Consider the following 16,437-nt stretch of genomic DNA (forward strand, 5'->3'; position numbering starts at 1 on the left):
ATGATTCCATTTGTAAGAGTTTCTAGTAGTGGCAAAACTATGGTGACAGAAAGCAGAGTGCTTGTGCCTGGTGCCAGAAGAGGGAAATTGACTGTAAGGGACGTTCATATACTTTTCGGGGCCATGGAGCCATTCTATGTATTGATTGCAGTAGACGTTATAAATACTATTTATAATACCAAAAGTCATCAAATTGTATACTCAAAACTAGTTAATTTTACTATATATAAAGTATACCTCATTACAGGTATTTTTAAAAATTCTGTCATTACCATGTAGTTTGCAAGATGAAATGACTACTTTTTCTAAGTTATTAAAAGTACTTTTAATATTATAACATACCTATACAATTTCCTTGCTTTGTTATGTACTTAAATTGGTCTTTGACTTTTTAAAATTGATTTTTAAGGTTTCTTTATGGCTTTTTTTTTTTTTTTTTTTTTTTGCTTCCTACACATGTCTAAAAAGTGAAATTAAGTGGTTGGTCCTTGCTAAAGGGGACCAAATTTAAGGGGATACATGTTAAACACAGTAAAATAAGCATCTGTTTTGAAGGTTGTAAGTTTAACTTACCTGTGATATGAGATAGCTGAATTCATCTATATTAGTCTTTCCATTTACTTTTAAATTCTTACCACAAAGATTTTCAGTCATTCGTAGCTAAAAATCTAAGAACTTGTCCTTTCTCTTTTGCATTTAACCATTAAGCATAAGACAGTTCTAAGGATACTCATCAAAAGTTTCCTTAGGATTTTACAAAATTCTGCATAGAGAAATGGCAGAAAACAAATACTATTGACTCCCTAAGTGTAACAGAGCATGAGATTTCAGGTGCATGGCAGATACTGGTTATAACTGTGTGAAGCTGGGTAGTGGCAGGTGGGGGATTTGAAGTAGACAGCAAATTGGCCTACTACCTTCTTATTTTCCCCTTCCCCAGTTTCATTATTACTTCATTTATTTGACTATTTATTGTGCTTCTAATAATTGCCTAGCATTGTCCTAAGTGCCAGAGAAATATGACTTTTCCTCGAGGAGTTTAACGTATAGTGAGGGTTAAAGAATAGTAAATAGGAAATTACCATAAAGTGTGATAAGTGATAAAGGGTGCTTTGGAAGCTCAAAAGGAGGGACATCTAAACCAGATTTCAAGAGTGGAATCAGAAAAGGCTCCCTGAAGGAAGTGCCATCCAAGCTGAGACCTAAAGGATGAGCAGGAATTAAGCAAGAAAAATTAATTGGGGAAATAGAGAGATGGAGTCTTCAGTATTCCTGAAGAAAGCAACAGCATGTGCAAAGTATAGGGGGTCAAGAGAGCGAGGTGAGTTCCAAGAGTAATAGTTATAAGCCAAATGAAAGCAGTTCAAGGTGGACCCAGTAAAGTTGTGAGTGGTAAGGCTGGAAAGGTAAACATTAACTGTCTCATATAGGAATCTAAAGTCATGTTAACGTGCGTGGTCTGTACCCTATGACAATGCAAATCCAACTACTATAGGATAAGAAGAAAAATAAAGAAGTATTTTAAAACCTATTATAAGAATCACTTTATATATACCAATTATGATAACATCCTCTCTTCACTTATGCTAAGGATATGTGCCTCAGATATTATTTTTGTATTTAATGGTTTTTCATTAAAGTGCCCAGTTTTTAGCTTTTACAGTTGTCAGTCTTGAAAGCAGTCTGAAACATACTTTTGAAAGAATCCATATAAGATTGTATATAAAACTGATCATTCCTTTCAAGTTCTATATTAGGTAACTACAAAAAGACAAATTGTTTCTTAGCTCACACAACTTTTTTTTAACTAGAAAATATCTTGAACAAAATAGCTAATTGTTAATATGTTGCACATTCATAATGTTCCTCAAACTAGGTAACAAAGAGGCAAGTAAATAAGGCTTGAGTAGAAAGATTACTAGTATTGTTGATTACCTCTGGCTCATCTTGGTTTGCCAGCCAAAGATAAGAGGAGATAGGTGTAGTTTTTGGTTTTGGTTTTTGTCACAAATTTTCATTAACATATATGCACGTAAGGTATTGTAAGATGTTTGTAGTTGTTTTTTTGAGGCAAACTATATTGTGAAACCAGATGTTCGCTGATCTTCACATGGAATCATTGCAGAATCAAAGCCATAGATCTGTTTTCTAATTTAGTAAAAATTATTTTTGTCTGCTTATGGTAATTATCCTAACTGACTAGTTTGTGACATATATTTATTTTCTTTGCTGCCATCAAATTGAAGTTGCTGTTGTAACTGAGGAACAAAAATGGCAGGTAGTTGGAATATCTATCAGTATTTGAAAGATTGTATCTTATAAGGCAAGGGAACAATGTAAAATGATATTACTCAATTTTAAGAAAACCTTAATTGTTTTAAAAGCGAGATAGGTGATTTTATTGTCAACTTAAATAAGTACAAGTGAGAAAAACAATTACAGTAGGGCAGTATAAAACAAATGTATTTATAAAATTGGTTGATACATTAATATGAATCACTTTCTAATTTATGAAATAGTTGTGGAACTGGTGAAGCTTATTGGTTTTGTTTTGAAATTAAATGGAGGTAAGCTAAGCCCAAAATCTGACCTCTTCTTTAATCACATGAGCATATACATTGATGATGAATCTACAGAGCCTTTCTACTACTTATTCTAAGAATATTCTACTGTTCTTCAGAGGAAGAAGCTGCTCCAGATGATGCTGTTGCAGAATACAGAAGAGAGAAGCAGAAGTATGAAGCTTTGAGGAAGCAAAAGGCAAAGAAGGGAACTTCCAGGGAAGACCAGGTAACTTCAAAAACCAAAACCCGTAAATTATTTATTGCCTTTTTATTGTCTTCAAATGTTGCTAAATGTAGCCAATTTGATTATATATCAGGAGAAGCACTGCCACTTAAAAATGAAAAAGGGTATATTTATATAGGATGCAGCACCAAGTACCTTGGCCACTCTTGTAAAGGTCCTAATTCTAGACTTCTTAACAGACATTTTAGGCAAAAAAGCCTGAAACTTTCAAGTTTCAACTTGGTGCTCCCATGTCAAGCATAGGAACCTTGTAAAGCCACATAGCCTCAAAGACTCAGGTAGAACCTTTGTCTAAGTGAATACCGTATTATGAAATGGAGACGTAGTGATTGTAAATGACAAGAGGATCTCTCCCAGCCCAGCATCTCACATGCTGACCAGCCAGCGTGGCTTGAAATTGTACACTGCCTGGAAATAAGGCATTTGGTCTACTAGTTGACTTACACTGTATTAGAACTCTGTTTATTGCAAGTAATTCCTGAATCCATAGGGAATAATATGAGCAAATCCTCAGAAATCAAGAATGGGGCCGAGCCCCGTGGCCACTCGGGAGAGTGCAGCGCTGGGAGCGCAGCGACACGCCGCGGGTTCGGATCCTATATAGGAATGGCCGGTGCGCTCACTGGCTGAGTACCGGTCACGAAAAAGACAAAAAAAAAAAAAAGAAAGAAAGAAATCAATAATGAACAGAGATAGGAAGGTAGCTCAACAATTTGGGAGTCAGCTGTATATACACCATGCAGTTGGTACTTGATAAAACAAATTTCTTAAAAGCTCTGCATGTTGAAAAGCTAGGGGGCAGACTGAAAGCATTTATTTTTGGTGCTGCCAAATATATATATGAGGATATGCCATTTTAGGCATATAAATAAAACAAGCAAAATAAAAGAAAATTTAAAAGCCAAAGCACGGGCCGAGCCCATGGCGCGCTCAGGAGAGTGCGGCGCTGGGAGCGCAGCGACGCTCCCACCGTGGGTTCGGATCCTATATAGGAATGGCCGGTGCACTCACTGGCTGAGTGCTGGTCACGAAAAAGACAAAAAAATAAATAAATAAATAAATAATAAAATAAAATAAAATAAAAGCCAAAGCATTTTTGGGTAAGTTAATCAGGGACTGTATTATAAATGACAACTAATTTCTGGTAATGAAAGATCATGCATCAGTATTTAGTGTGAAAATAATCATAGGGAATGTTGAACAGAATGTCAGGTATAGGAAATTATAATTACAGAAAGCTAATTTATGTGCAACTTTCAAAAGAAATGGCACATGAAATGAAAAGAAGAAAAAGTATATCACTAACTTGTTTTTGTGGAGTCACAAAGTCTTCTGAATAGCAACTGTAGTGACTATACTACCAAAGATCTAAGGATCACTCTTACCCATGCGTTCCTTTTTTCCCCCCTTGTAGCAAATAGTTATTAAAAACCTAGCATGTACTAATCACTGTGTTTGGTCATCAACAGGTAGACACTTCCCTGCCCTCTCTGAGCTGTCAGGGAAAAGAGTTAAAAAAGTAATACCAATAAAAAAAGGGGTGAGCATTATGAAAGGGTAGGTACAGGAAACTACGTAAATATTTAACAGCAGGACCTAACATGGCCTAAGAATCTAGGAAGGCCTCCCTGAGAAAATGATTTGTCAGCTGAGCTTTGAAGGATATCATGGGTTGAATGTCCCCCCAAAATTTAATTCCCACTGTAACTGTTGAGGGTGGGAAATCCTATTATGGTAGTTGAAAAGTGTGGCCTTGAAGAGGTGATTAGATTGTAGGACCATGCCATAATGAATGGATTAAAAATGGTGGTCAGGGGCGTGGTTCTGAAGGCTTTAAAAGAAGAGCACATGAGAGGTTAACCTCTCTCTGCTTCACCATTTTCTGACATATGAGACCCTGGGTCACTGCTGCCACCACCAAGGCCCTCACTAGCCGTGTTCCCTGGACTTTGGACTTCCCAGCCTATGAAACCATAAGCAATAAATTTTATTTTCTTAAAAATTACCCAGTTCCAGGTATTTTGCTGTAAGCAACAGGAACGGACTAATACAGTTGAATAGGCAATAGCCAGATAAAGTGGAGGCTAGTTGGGAGACTTTTAGGTAGATATACATGAACAAAGTCTGCCAAGGCTGGGCACCTTCAGAATAGCATCTCCATGCTAGTAAGGCTCTCATTGTGCTAAAGACCCATGCTGTACGTGGTTGGCTATTCATTCTTTCAGCAAAAGCCAGAAGACTGAGTGATTCCCCTGCCGAAGCCGAACAGAAATGCCTCCCTACTGATCCTACCTTCTTCACCCTGTAATGTGCCCCATTGTTTTTGTGATGTTTTCTTTTCTGCCCAGTGTCTTCTCTTACCTTTAGTATGCAGCTAGAGAAAAGTCCAATCTTTCATATAGGAGAAGCTAAGAAAGGCTAAGAGGATGTTTTTTGTTTGTCACAGTCCCCTTCTTTGAGTAAATGCCAATAGAAAATTCATTCCACTGAGAAGTCTTTGTTTTCATTGTTCTTTATGCCCTAAGAAAAGACATTTCCAAGTATACAAAAGTCCACCATTAAAAATTGATAGGGTTTACTTTTAGGCTATAGATTAGGTAGATACATAGATATAAAGATATGTGTATGAAGGTATATATTTACATGATGTAGATGTAGATATATAAGTGCACACACACACACACCACTGAAAGATATATGTCAAAATGTTAACAATGGGTATCTTGAGTAGTGGGATAATAGTTATTGTTGTTTTGCTTCTATTTTTCAATATTTCTATAGTAACCTTTTTTATGATAAAGCAAATACAATAAAAGCTTATAAATAATAGGAGTGTTTTTAATGAATAATGTTCTTTTTTTTTTAATGAATAGCCCTCAGAATGCCTATGATGATATTCTATAGGAATTTATAAATTTCCCCCCAGACTCATCTCATTTAGCAGCTATGGTAATTTGTATATTTTCTGCTGTTGTCTATGTGGGCATTAAATTTTGCAGAAAAGTGTCAGGTACTTTTTCATTATCATTTTTTAGCAATGACTGCCTTTCTTTATTGCAGTTATTTTGCCACTACTTGTCTTTATTTGAGCTTATTTTCTAGACTGCCAGAACCTACCTTATTTTTTCGTGAACTGTGGTCTTAATGATATTTTCTATATAAATTCTGGAGCCGAGTAATTTACTGTGACTCCTTATTATACCTATTATTCACATGTTGAACTACTACATACCCTTTTCCTTATGAAATGTGAGGATTTTATTATTGAATTCAACATATCAAAATCTTGATTAGGTCCTTGATTTTTCAAACAGGTTTCATAATGATGCACTCTTTAAAACTGTAGAATAGAAAATTTTTTTAGCTTGTGTTCTCTGTGCAAATTCTGGAGGAGACTATGAAGGTATAGCCAAGAAACAAAGTGATTGCAAAATTGTAGCCACTTGTTGCTTCTTCTTGCCCACGAAGGCTATGGGAGCCAAATAAGAATTTAGAGTAATGTCATAACCCCCCTTTTTTTAACATACTCAACATGTTTGTATCTCCTTCTTTTACTTAACAATAGAATGCAATGCTTTATGTATGTAGCTTTTAGTAACAGTATAATAGCATATTCTTTGTTTTTTTGTTAAAGATATTGATGCATATTCTTTGTTTTTTACCAAATTTATCTAGTTCCTTATTGACAGACATTTAACTTTTCCATTTTTCCATTTGTAGAAATACTGCTGCAATGCACATCTTGTTCATAAGCCATTTTCTATGTTTCAGATAGTTGTTCTAGAATATATTCCCAGGATTGGAATTACTGAATCAGAGTGGATGATCATCTTAAAGTTTCTGCTACATATCAACAGCTTTCTAAAGATATTATTCCAATTAACCCATCTCCCAAGAATTAATGTGTACATTCATTCTACCTTCCCAATATTGATATTTTTATGTTTTTGGAAATTTGTTACATGAAAAATAACATTTACTGTTGGTGTTTTATTTTTGATTCCACATATCGTGGTGAATTCCATCCTTGTCTTGTAGACATTTAAGAAGTTAACTTTTTTTTTTTTAAGATGACTGGTAAGGGGATCTTAACCCTTGACTTGGTGTTGTCAGCACCACGCTCTCCCAAGTGAGCCACAGGCTGGCCCTAAAACGTTAAATATTCATAAGCATTTATTTTTAAAGTCGAAATGTCTTCTACATAAGTAAATTTATGTAACCAAAATCAGAAAGTGGCCAACCATCTTTGAGAAAAGTGTCAGTGCAAAGCCAACAGGATATTGTAGAGGTTTAATAATATCACTGTTGAAGACAGTTCTGTTACTCTCCTTTAAGATAAAATTTATTTATCTAAGTGTTTACATCCAAGTAGTAATTTTCTTTTCTATCAAATTTATGTGTCTTTTAAAATTATAGTTATCTTTATCCAAAAATTTAGCAGTCTAATTGTTATTTCAGACCCTTGCGCTGCTGAACCAGTTTAAATCTAAACTCACTCAAGCAATTGCTGAAACTCCTGAAAATGACGTTTCTGAAACAGAAGTAGAAGATGATGAAGGATGGTAAGGGCTTTGGTTTCTTTTATATTAACCATGAACAAATAAGCTCAGAACAGAGACACTACTGAGACATTTCCACAGTATCATCCCTTTTTTTTTTTTTCAGGCTTTACTATCATCATTATAGGACCTCAGTACCCTTTTACTTTATTTCAGTTCAGTATAAAATGAAATAAACAAACACTCAATAAACAAGCATTTATTGAGTGCTGATATGTGTTCCCAGTATTGTACTAGCAAGTGGAAAATGCACAAGAAATGTATGACACTATCTCTGTTCTTAGGTAACTTTCTAATATTGTGGAAAAGATAAGACACATTAAACAGCTAGAAAACAACCTGAAAAGACAATAAATCAATAATTTTTTACAGTTTCCCACAAATGTTTTAGAACTCAGTAATCCATTTCATAATCCTATTAACTTCCTTTTCAGATTTATGATCTATGGGATCCTAGCAACACATACATAGTTAATTTTATTTTTATCCTTGGATATTGTTCAGCTTTTTAAGGCACTGATAAGAAATAAAGAAATTAATGATGTTCAGTCCTGTGCTTAGAACTTTATCCTATATTGGCAAAAAAAAATAAGAAGAAGAAGAATTGTGTTTTCCCTTATCACACCCCACTGTCCTCAAGTTGACTTCACATGCAGTATATTAGGCCTCCCCACACCTAACTGCCTCCACCTCCCACTACACCCTGGCTCAGGCACACTGCTGAAGGCAAGCCAGTGTATCACCCCCCACACATGACTCACCCTCTGGAGCCTCTGAACCATCACATGTGCCATTACCCCAACCCGGAATCATAGCCTGAGTCCTCTCTGCCAAACAGCATCTCCCCTATTTCAAAACTCTGTTCAACACTCCCATCCTCCAGGAAACCAGTCAGCAAGATTTGTTGAGCACTCACAAATTTAGAGGGTGGAGGAAGGAGGGCTGGGACACACATTAAAAAAGACATAAAAACCCTTATTAAGAAAACATTTAAACAAGTACCACTCTGCAACTGTATAAAACTTTAATCAAAAGGGCTGAGATTTGATGATGATTTGAATGGAATGAATTCTACCTAACCTAGGACCCTGAAAACACTTGAATATTTCTCAATTAATTTATGGTTTCCATATGACCTGGGTTATGCTGCCAATTTTTGTATAATCCTGGATGGCTTTTAATGGGTTTCTATTACTTATATATATTTGTTTATACTTAAATTCAAAGTTGCTTGAAGGCAGAAGCTGGCTTCTCCCATAGTCCTGTGCCAAAGGCAAAGGCTCAGTGAGTGTTGATTGACCCATAGAGATAAATGCACATTGCACAGAAGAACTTTCTGTTTTTTATATGACTGGACAGGTTTAGTTTTATATTGGATTCCTTGAATGTCTCAAAATATCTTTCAAATGTTTTCGGTTCAGCCACCACACACAAAAAAATGTTTTGCCAAGTCCTCTTCCCCTTATTTTTGAATCCATATGCATTTTTTACGGAAATATGACCCATGTGTTTCTGATTCATTTACACTTAACTCATCAAGATGGAGTTTGGTAAGAGCAGTTTGATGCCCAATAAGTTTTTTTAACCTTTTTATAAGCCATTTAAGTCCTTTTTTATTGAACAGGAAAGTCACCAACAAATTCAAACCCCAGAAGTTTCATTTGAAACTCATAACCCACAGTATTCAAGTTTACTTTCAACTTGGCAAGACCATTTTACTTCCAAAGGTTCTTCCTAGCCCCTTGGTTCAGTGTTCTCCCATTGTGAATTCTTCTTTAGCTTCAAATATCAATTGTGTTTTTTTTTAAGTGTCATTCTTGGTTTTGATGTGATTTGATAATCTAATCAATGTTCTATCTTAACATCCTTATTAGAAAGTTAAAGAAATGAGGGAACTTCACCACACAGGGAGGCAAAAATTACTGGTCAGTGATGTTGGCTAATTCTCCATTTGGAGGAAGAAATAATTGGTGAAGGAGGAGGCAATAAGTTAAAGGAACCATTAGCAGGTCTTCAGGGGGTTTATTTCTGCTTTCAACTGCAGTCTCCTAACAGAAAGTCAAAGCTGTACACTATGTACCTCCACAATTTTTTTGGTATTTCTTTCATATAACATGTAATAAAAATACCTACTGTTCAAGGTACTATGCAGAATCATATAGAATACATAGGGCCGCATATATAATACCATTTTATTGCAATATAGACCTTTGAATTTTTGTACCCTGATAAGCAACATCATTTCTGTTCATAAATAAACCAGTTCAGCTTAATCAAGTCTCTGGTGATTTAGACCCTCTTCATAAAGTATATTCTACCCAGGAAAGGAGTCTTGTATTCAGAATGATTTATAGCAAATATTATGACTGCATGGCATGTGCATGTGTGTTATGCATAAATTACGTGGTTCCCAGACTATTTTGTAGGTCATGGTTGCCGCTTTTCTAAGAAGTGAAAGTCAGCCAATGTGCTGTACTACACTGTCAGGGTCTGTTATCTGAGGTAAAATGATTGCTCTTAAGACATTTTTATGTGTCCACATGAGTGGCCACACATTGAGGGATCATTTTCATTTTCTGTCAAGATAGAAACCATTACCAATTTGTTGTTTTCTTTTACTTGGCAAACTATTCTATTCGCATTTTTGGCTAAGCTGCTGTATTGGCATGGTATACAACAGACACTTGGGTACCATTCAGCAGCATTCTACTTTTTATGCAAAAAGAATAAAAAATAAAAAGTGGGAGAGAGAAAGAAAAGAAATATGATTCTATTGTAAACAGTGTATATGGTGTTTGATAATTATTCCCAGATTTCACTGTCTAACAAGGCATTTAAAGAAGTGTTATTGCTATATCTAAGCTGAAATGCATGAGAGAAATTTTTCACACAGAGTTACTAGGATTCTTCCTTTGCTTAGATACATACCACCAATACTGGGTGGCAGTGATGGCACCAGATTCCAGTTTAGCAGCTAGAATAGTCTCTTTGCCATTATATTCCTTAGTCTCATAGCATCACAGAACCATTGTCAAGCATGGATATTATATCACCAGTTAGATACATGGCAGGAGGCATTTGACCAAAGGATTCATATGACCATGTGGGTGAAGTCCATATGCCAGTGTAGGTTTGGTTAGGTAAAGCTTAGTTAACCCTCAAAAACAATTTTTGAGAAAGCTGTATCTCACGAGACAGTGGAGAGAATTATAAAAAAGAAAGCCACCTGCTCCTTACACAACAAAATTGGCATTTCCAAGGAGAGGAAAAAAACTAAATCTACGGGAGTAGACTGAGATCTTGTGAACATTAACTGTTCACTGCTATGTTCTATTGAAGGTTTATTTCCACATTGTTAAATCTAAGATTAACTTAAAATTTTGCAACAAATGTACTTGATAAAATAATAAACAATGTAATGGTCTTTGTGCTTTCTTCCCTCTTTCTCTTCTCTCTCTCCCCCCTCCACCACTTTCCTCCATAGTACATACAGTATTCAGTATTATAAAAATTTGAAAAGCACTAAAAATTGCATGGTTGCCTCAAGTAAATATTTTAATGATTATTATATAAGTAAAAGATATTCACTACAGAAAAATCAGAATACAGGCTCCTTCAAAAGAAGTAAATAAGGTACAGTGGAGCGGAGGCAGAGCGGCTCTGCAAGCTCCTCTCCACTTTCCCATAGAGAAACCCCGACTGGCCGCTGAGGGCGAGCCACACACACGCCCTCACTCCCAGCAAACCTGCGAGGTCACTATCATATAACAAAGGCTTTGCTGCAGTTCATCTTCTTCCCTCTGTACTTTCCATTTGTTTTCCTGGGATCCTAAGATGGCGGTGGCTGCGGCGGTTGGCGCTGAGTAGCTGAGGTGGAAAAGGCGGCCACTGGGCCTTAGGCAGCCAGGAAACTTGTGGACCTTCCCCTTGCCGTCTCTTAAGGGAGGACCACTGCTGGTGGCCAGTCGTGGGGGCTGATCGCCACTTGGCCCTTGGCAGGAGAGGCTGCCTCATTTACAGGCAACAGCTTTGAAGTGTGGAGCAAGAAAAGAACTGTTTCTTAGCTGCAGTGGCCAGCTGCCCTATTCAGGATTCAAGGTTTCAGGCCGGCATAAAAGAAGATTCCTGGGAGTGCCCAAGCCACACCATGGGACCAAGTGAGCAGCTCGAGGCGGCGGCGGCCAAGGACGGTGGCAGCGGCGGCCGAGGACGGGGATGGCGACGAAACGGAGGCAGAGAGGGAGCCGCCCGGCCAGGCCCAGACCTGTGAGTGACCACCGGCCCAGCCCTGCTCAGGGGGCAGACGCCCGCCCGGCTTCCGCCTGCCCCACCGGACCACTCACCGGACCCGGGGCTGCCTCCATTTTCTCATGCGGTGGTAGCTCCAGCCCAGCTCGGCCAAGCCTGTCCTCCTCGCCCGGCTCGGCTCCTCACTGAGCCTTCCCACTTGCTTGCCACGGCGCGGGGCTTCCCGGGGCCTGCGGGCCGGCCTCCCCTCCTACTCCCTCTGTGGTTCTCTGGCGGGGCTGGTGGCGTGGGGCGTCCCCAGCCAGTGTTGGGAGGGCAAGGAAGTATGGGTTAGGCCGACTGGCACTCCACCGCACCCTGGGCTCCAGCCCCCAGTAAATTTCCTGTTACTGGGAGGCAGATACCATCTCTGCGGCCACCAGTTCGGAAAAACACCTAACCAATTTCTGGTTAGGAATAGTGTGGTTGAAGCGTTCCCGAGTTCGCTTGAACCTGCCGGAGAGCTGACTGCGGGCGGGCACCATAGTCGGTTTGTGCCAGGGGGATTCAAAGGTGAACCGTGTGCTGCGGGCTCCTCCCCCGAGGAGCAAACGCTGTGGTGTGGGAGATAAGACAAGTACACAAATAACCGCGATACCAGGAGGAAGGTAATAAGTCCCGAGAAAGATATACACAGTGCTACAAAGGCACCCAAAGCGACCGGTCGCCTGCACCTACCAGAAACCTGGTAGACTTCCTGGGCGAGGCCGTGCAGAGCAGGGTCTTGAAGGCCTGGCTGATAGACGAGGGTTGCAAAAGACACATCCCAGCCCAGCCCAGCCCAGTGCACACAGAGTGGGGAGACGTCTGGCTAGGGAGGCGGAGACTGGGCAGAAAACACACACTCTGCGGGGCTGCCACTGCGAGATCCAGCAGCCCAGCCTAGTGCGCACAGAGTGGGGAGACGTCCGGCTAGGGAGGCAGAGACTCGACAGAAACCACACACCCTGTGGGGCCGCCATTGTGTGATCCAGCAGCCCGGGCCAGAGCACACGGAACAGGGAGAAGTCCTGCATGGGAAGTGGAAGCTCAGCAGAGACCACACACCCTGCGGTACTGCCCCGTGATCCAGCAGCCCAGCAGAGTCCAAGCTGACCAGAGAGGCCCAAGACCTGAGGCAACCACACACACAAGGCACTAGAGGCCAACTGAGCAGTCACGGAGGTAGCCATACCAAATTGGCAACAACAGCAACATCTTAGTTAGTCATTAGTCTTAAACCGGTGGACTGTGAAACTCCCTGCCACAATGAATAAACATCAAAAAAAAGATACCAGACATACAAAAAATCAAGAAAGTACACCACCAAAAGTTAATAAATCTCAAACTCTAGATCCTGTAGAACAAGAAGCCCTTGAGATGACTGACAAGGAATTTCGAGTGATAATTCTAAGGAAACTGAATGAGATACAAGAAATCTCAGCTAGACATCATGATGAAATGAGGAAAAGTGTACAGGATCTGAAAGAAGAAATGTACAAGGAAATCAATGTCCTGAAAAAAAATGTAGCAGAACTTGCCAAACTGAAGAAGTTATTCAGCGAAATAAAAAACACACCAGAGAGTTTAGCCAGCAGGCTTGTCGAAGTTGAAGAGAGAACCTCTGAACTTGAAGATGGGCTGTTTGAAATAACACAGCAGACAAAAAAAAAAGAATCAAAGACACTGAACAAAATCTGAGAGAGATATCAGACAACCTTAAGCGCTCAAATATCTGAGTCATGGGTATCCCAGAAGGGGAGGAAAACGGAGATTGCATTGAAAACATATTCAACAAAATAGTGGCAGAAAACTTCCCAGGTAAAGGAAAAATCACAGATCTTCAGATCCAGGAAGCTCAAAGATCTCCAAACGTATTCAACCCAAAAAGGCCTTCTCCAAGACATAGTCAAATTGGCAAAACTCAGAGACAAAGAGAGAATCTTAAAAGCTGCAAGAGAGAAGCGTCAAATCACCTATAAGGGAGCCCCAATCAGGCTAACATCAGACTTTTCATCGCAAACCCTAAAAGCTAGAAAGGAATGGGATGATATATTCAAAATACTAAAAGACAAAGATTGCCAGCCAAGAATACTCTACCCTGCAATGCTCTCCTTCCGAAATGAAGGGTAAATAGTATATTTCTCAGACAAACAAAAACTGCGGGAGTTCACTACCACATGACCACCCTTTCAAGAAATCCTCAAGGGAGTACTGGGTTTGGTTCCTGAAAAATAACTACCACTGCCATAAAAACCCAAGAAAAATCAAAACCCACTAGTATGATAAAAATGGCATTCATGAAGAGAAAACAAGCAAACAAAAACACTCTCTACAACCTAAGGAACCAACAAACAAAGAAACCAAACAGTAAATCAGAAAGCAAGGAACAAAAGACACCTAAGACAACCAAACAACCAATAAAATGCTAGGAATAAATCAACACCTTTCAATAAGAACTCTTAATGTAAAAGGCTTAAATTCCCCAATCAAAAGACAAAGACTGGCTGAGTGGATTAAAAAGGAGGACCCAACTATATGCTGCCTACAAGAGACCCACCTCACCCATAAAGATTCACATCAGAGTGAAAGGATGGAAAAAGATTTACCATGCAAACAGAAAAGAAAAACGAGCTGGAGTAGCTATTCTTATATCTGACAAAATAGACTTTAAACTAAAAACCATAAAAAGACACAATGAGGGACACTACTTAAAAGGACTGATGCATCAAGAAGACATAACAGTCATAAATATGTACGCACCCAATGTTGGAGCAGCCAGATTTATAAAACAAACTCTATTAGAACTAAAGAAGGAAATAGACACTAATACCATAATAGCAGGGTACCTGAACACTCCACTATCAATATTAGACAGATCATCTAGGTAAAGAATCAGTAGAGAAACACAAGATCTAAACAATACTCTAGACCAATTGGACTTGGCAGATATCTACAGAACATTCCATCCAACAACCTCAGAATATTCATTCTTCTCATCAGCACATGGATCATTCTCCAGGATAGATCACATATTGGGTCACAAATCAAGTCTCAATAAATTCAAAAAATTGGAATTATCCCATGTATTTTCTCAGACCACAATGGATTAAAACTAGAAATTAATAACAAACGAAACTCTGGAAACTATACAAGCACATGGAAATTAAACAGCATTCTACTTAATGACATATGGGTCCAAGAAGAAATCAAGCAGGAACTCAAAAAATTTATTGAAACTAATGAAAATAATGATATATTATACCAAAACCTGTGGGATACTGCAAAAGCAGTATTAAGGGGGAAATTTATTGCATTAAATGCTCACCTCAGAAGAATGGAAAGATGGCAAGTGAACAACCTAACACTTCACCTTAAAGAACTAGAAAAACAAGAACAATCCAAACCTAAAGTTAGCAGACGGAAAGAAGTCATTAAGATCAGAGCAGAACTGAATGAAATTGAAACCCGAAAAACAATACAAAAGAACAATGAATCAAAAAGTTGGTTTTTTGAAAAGAGAAATAAAATTGACAAACCATTAGCATGGCTAACAAAAAAAAGAAGAGAGAAGATTCATATAACAAAAATTAGAAATGAAAAAGGCGATATTACAACTGATTCATCTGAAATACAAGGAATCATTCGAGACTACTATGAACAACTATATGCCAACAAATTTGAAAATCTGGAGGAAATGGATAAATTTCTGGACACACACAAGCTCCCAAAACTGAACCATGAAGACGTAGAAAATTTGAACAGACCAATAACAATAAAGGAGATTGAAGCTGTTATCAGAAGGCTCCCAACAAAGAAAAGCCCAGGACCAGATGGATTCACAGCAGAATTTTACCAAACATTCAAAGAGGAATTGACACCGATTCTTTACAAACTATTCCGAAAGATTGAAACAGACACAAATCTCCCAAACTCATTCTATGAAGCAAACATCATCCTGATACCAAAACCATGTAAAGATATAACCAAAAAAGAAAACTACAGGCTGATATCCTTGATGAATATAGATGCAAAAATCCTCACTAAAATACTAGGAACAGAATACAGCAACACATACGTAAAATAATTCACCACGATCAAGTGGGATTCATCCCCGGGATGCAAAGTTGGTTCAACATACGCAAATCAATAAATGTGATACACCATATTAATAAATTCAAACACAAGGACCATATGATCATCTCTATAGATGCTGAAAAAGCATTTGATAAAATTCAGCACTCATTCATGACAAAGACCCTCTATAAGTTAGGTATAGATGGAAAGTATCTCAACATAATTAAAGCCATATATGACAAACCCACTACCAATATCATCCTGAATGGGGAAAAGCTGAAAGCTTTTCCTTTAAGAACAGGAACTAGACAAGGATGCCCACTCTCACCACTCCCATTCAACATAGTGTTGGAAGTACTAGCCAGAGCAATCAGAGAAGAGAAGGAAATAAAGGGCATCCAGATTGGAAAAGATGAAGTCAAACTGTCCCTGTTTGCAGATGACATGATCCTATATATCGAACAGCCTAAAACCTCTACAAAAAAACACTTGGAATTGATAAATGATTTCAGCACAGTAGCAGGATACAAAATCAACACACAAAAATCAGTAGCATTTCTAGTCTCCAATAGTGAACATGCAGAACGAGAAATCAAGGAAGCCTGCCCATTTACAATAGCCACCAAAAAAATAAAATACTTAGGAATTGAGTTAACCAAGGAGGTGAAAAATCTCTATAATGAGAACTATAGACCACTGCTGAGAGAAATTAGAGAGGATACAAGAA

The 16,437-nt window shown here is 38.4% G+C and overlaps 1 protein-coding gene across 2 annotated transcripts in view; it reads left to right on the plus strand.

The window, feature by feature from the left end:
• Positions 1–16,437, plus strand: part of CWC27 (CWC27 spliceosome associated cyclophilin) — a 238,606-nt gene that overhangs the window by 178,621 nt on the left and 43,548 nt on the right. The window contains exons 12-14 of one of the 2 annotated variants that reach the window (XM_063086709.1): positions 2,681–2,790; positions 7,267–7,370; positions 7,802–7,868. In XM_063086709.1, the coding sequence (XP_062942779.1) occupies positions 2,681–2,790; positions 7,267–7,370; position 7,802 (215 nt within the window). In that variant the 3' untranslated portion in view covers positions 7,803–7,868. Of the gene's footprint in view, positions 1–2,680; positions 2,791–7,266; positions 7,371–7,801; positions 7,869–16,437 lie in introns of those variants that run through there. The other variant, XM_063086708.1, reaches the window with a different exon arrangement.

Source organism: Cynocephalus volans, chromosome 2 (assembly GCF_027409185.1).
Source record: "Cynocephalus volans isolate mCynVol1 chromosome 2, mCynVol1.pri, whole genome shotgun sequence".
NCBI lineage: Eukaryota > Metazoa > Chordata > Mammalia > Dermoptera > Cynocephalidae > Cynocephalus > Cynocephalus volans.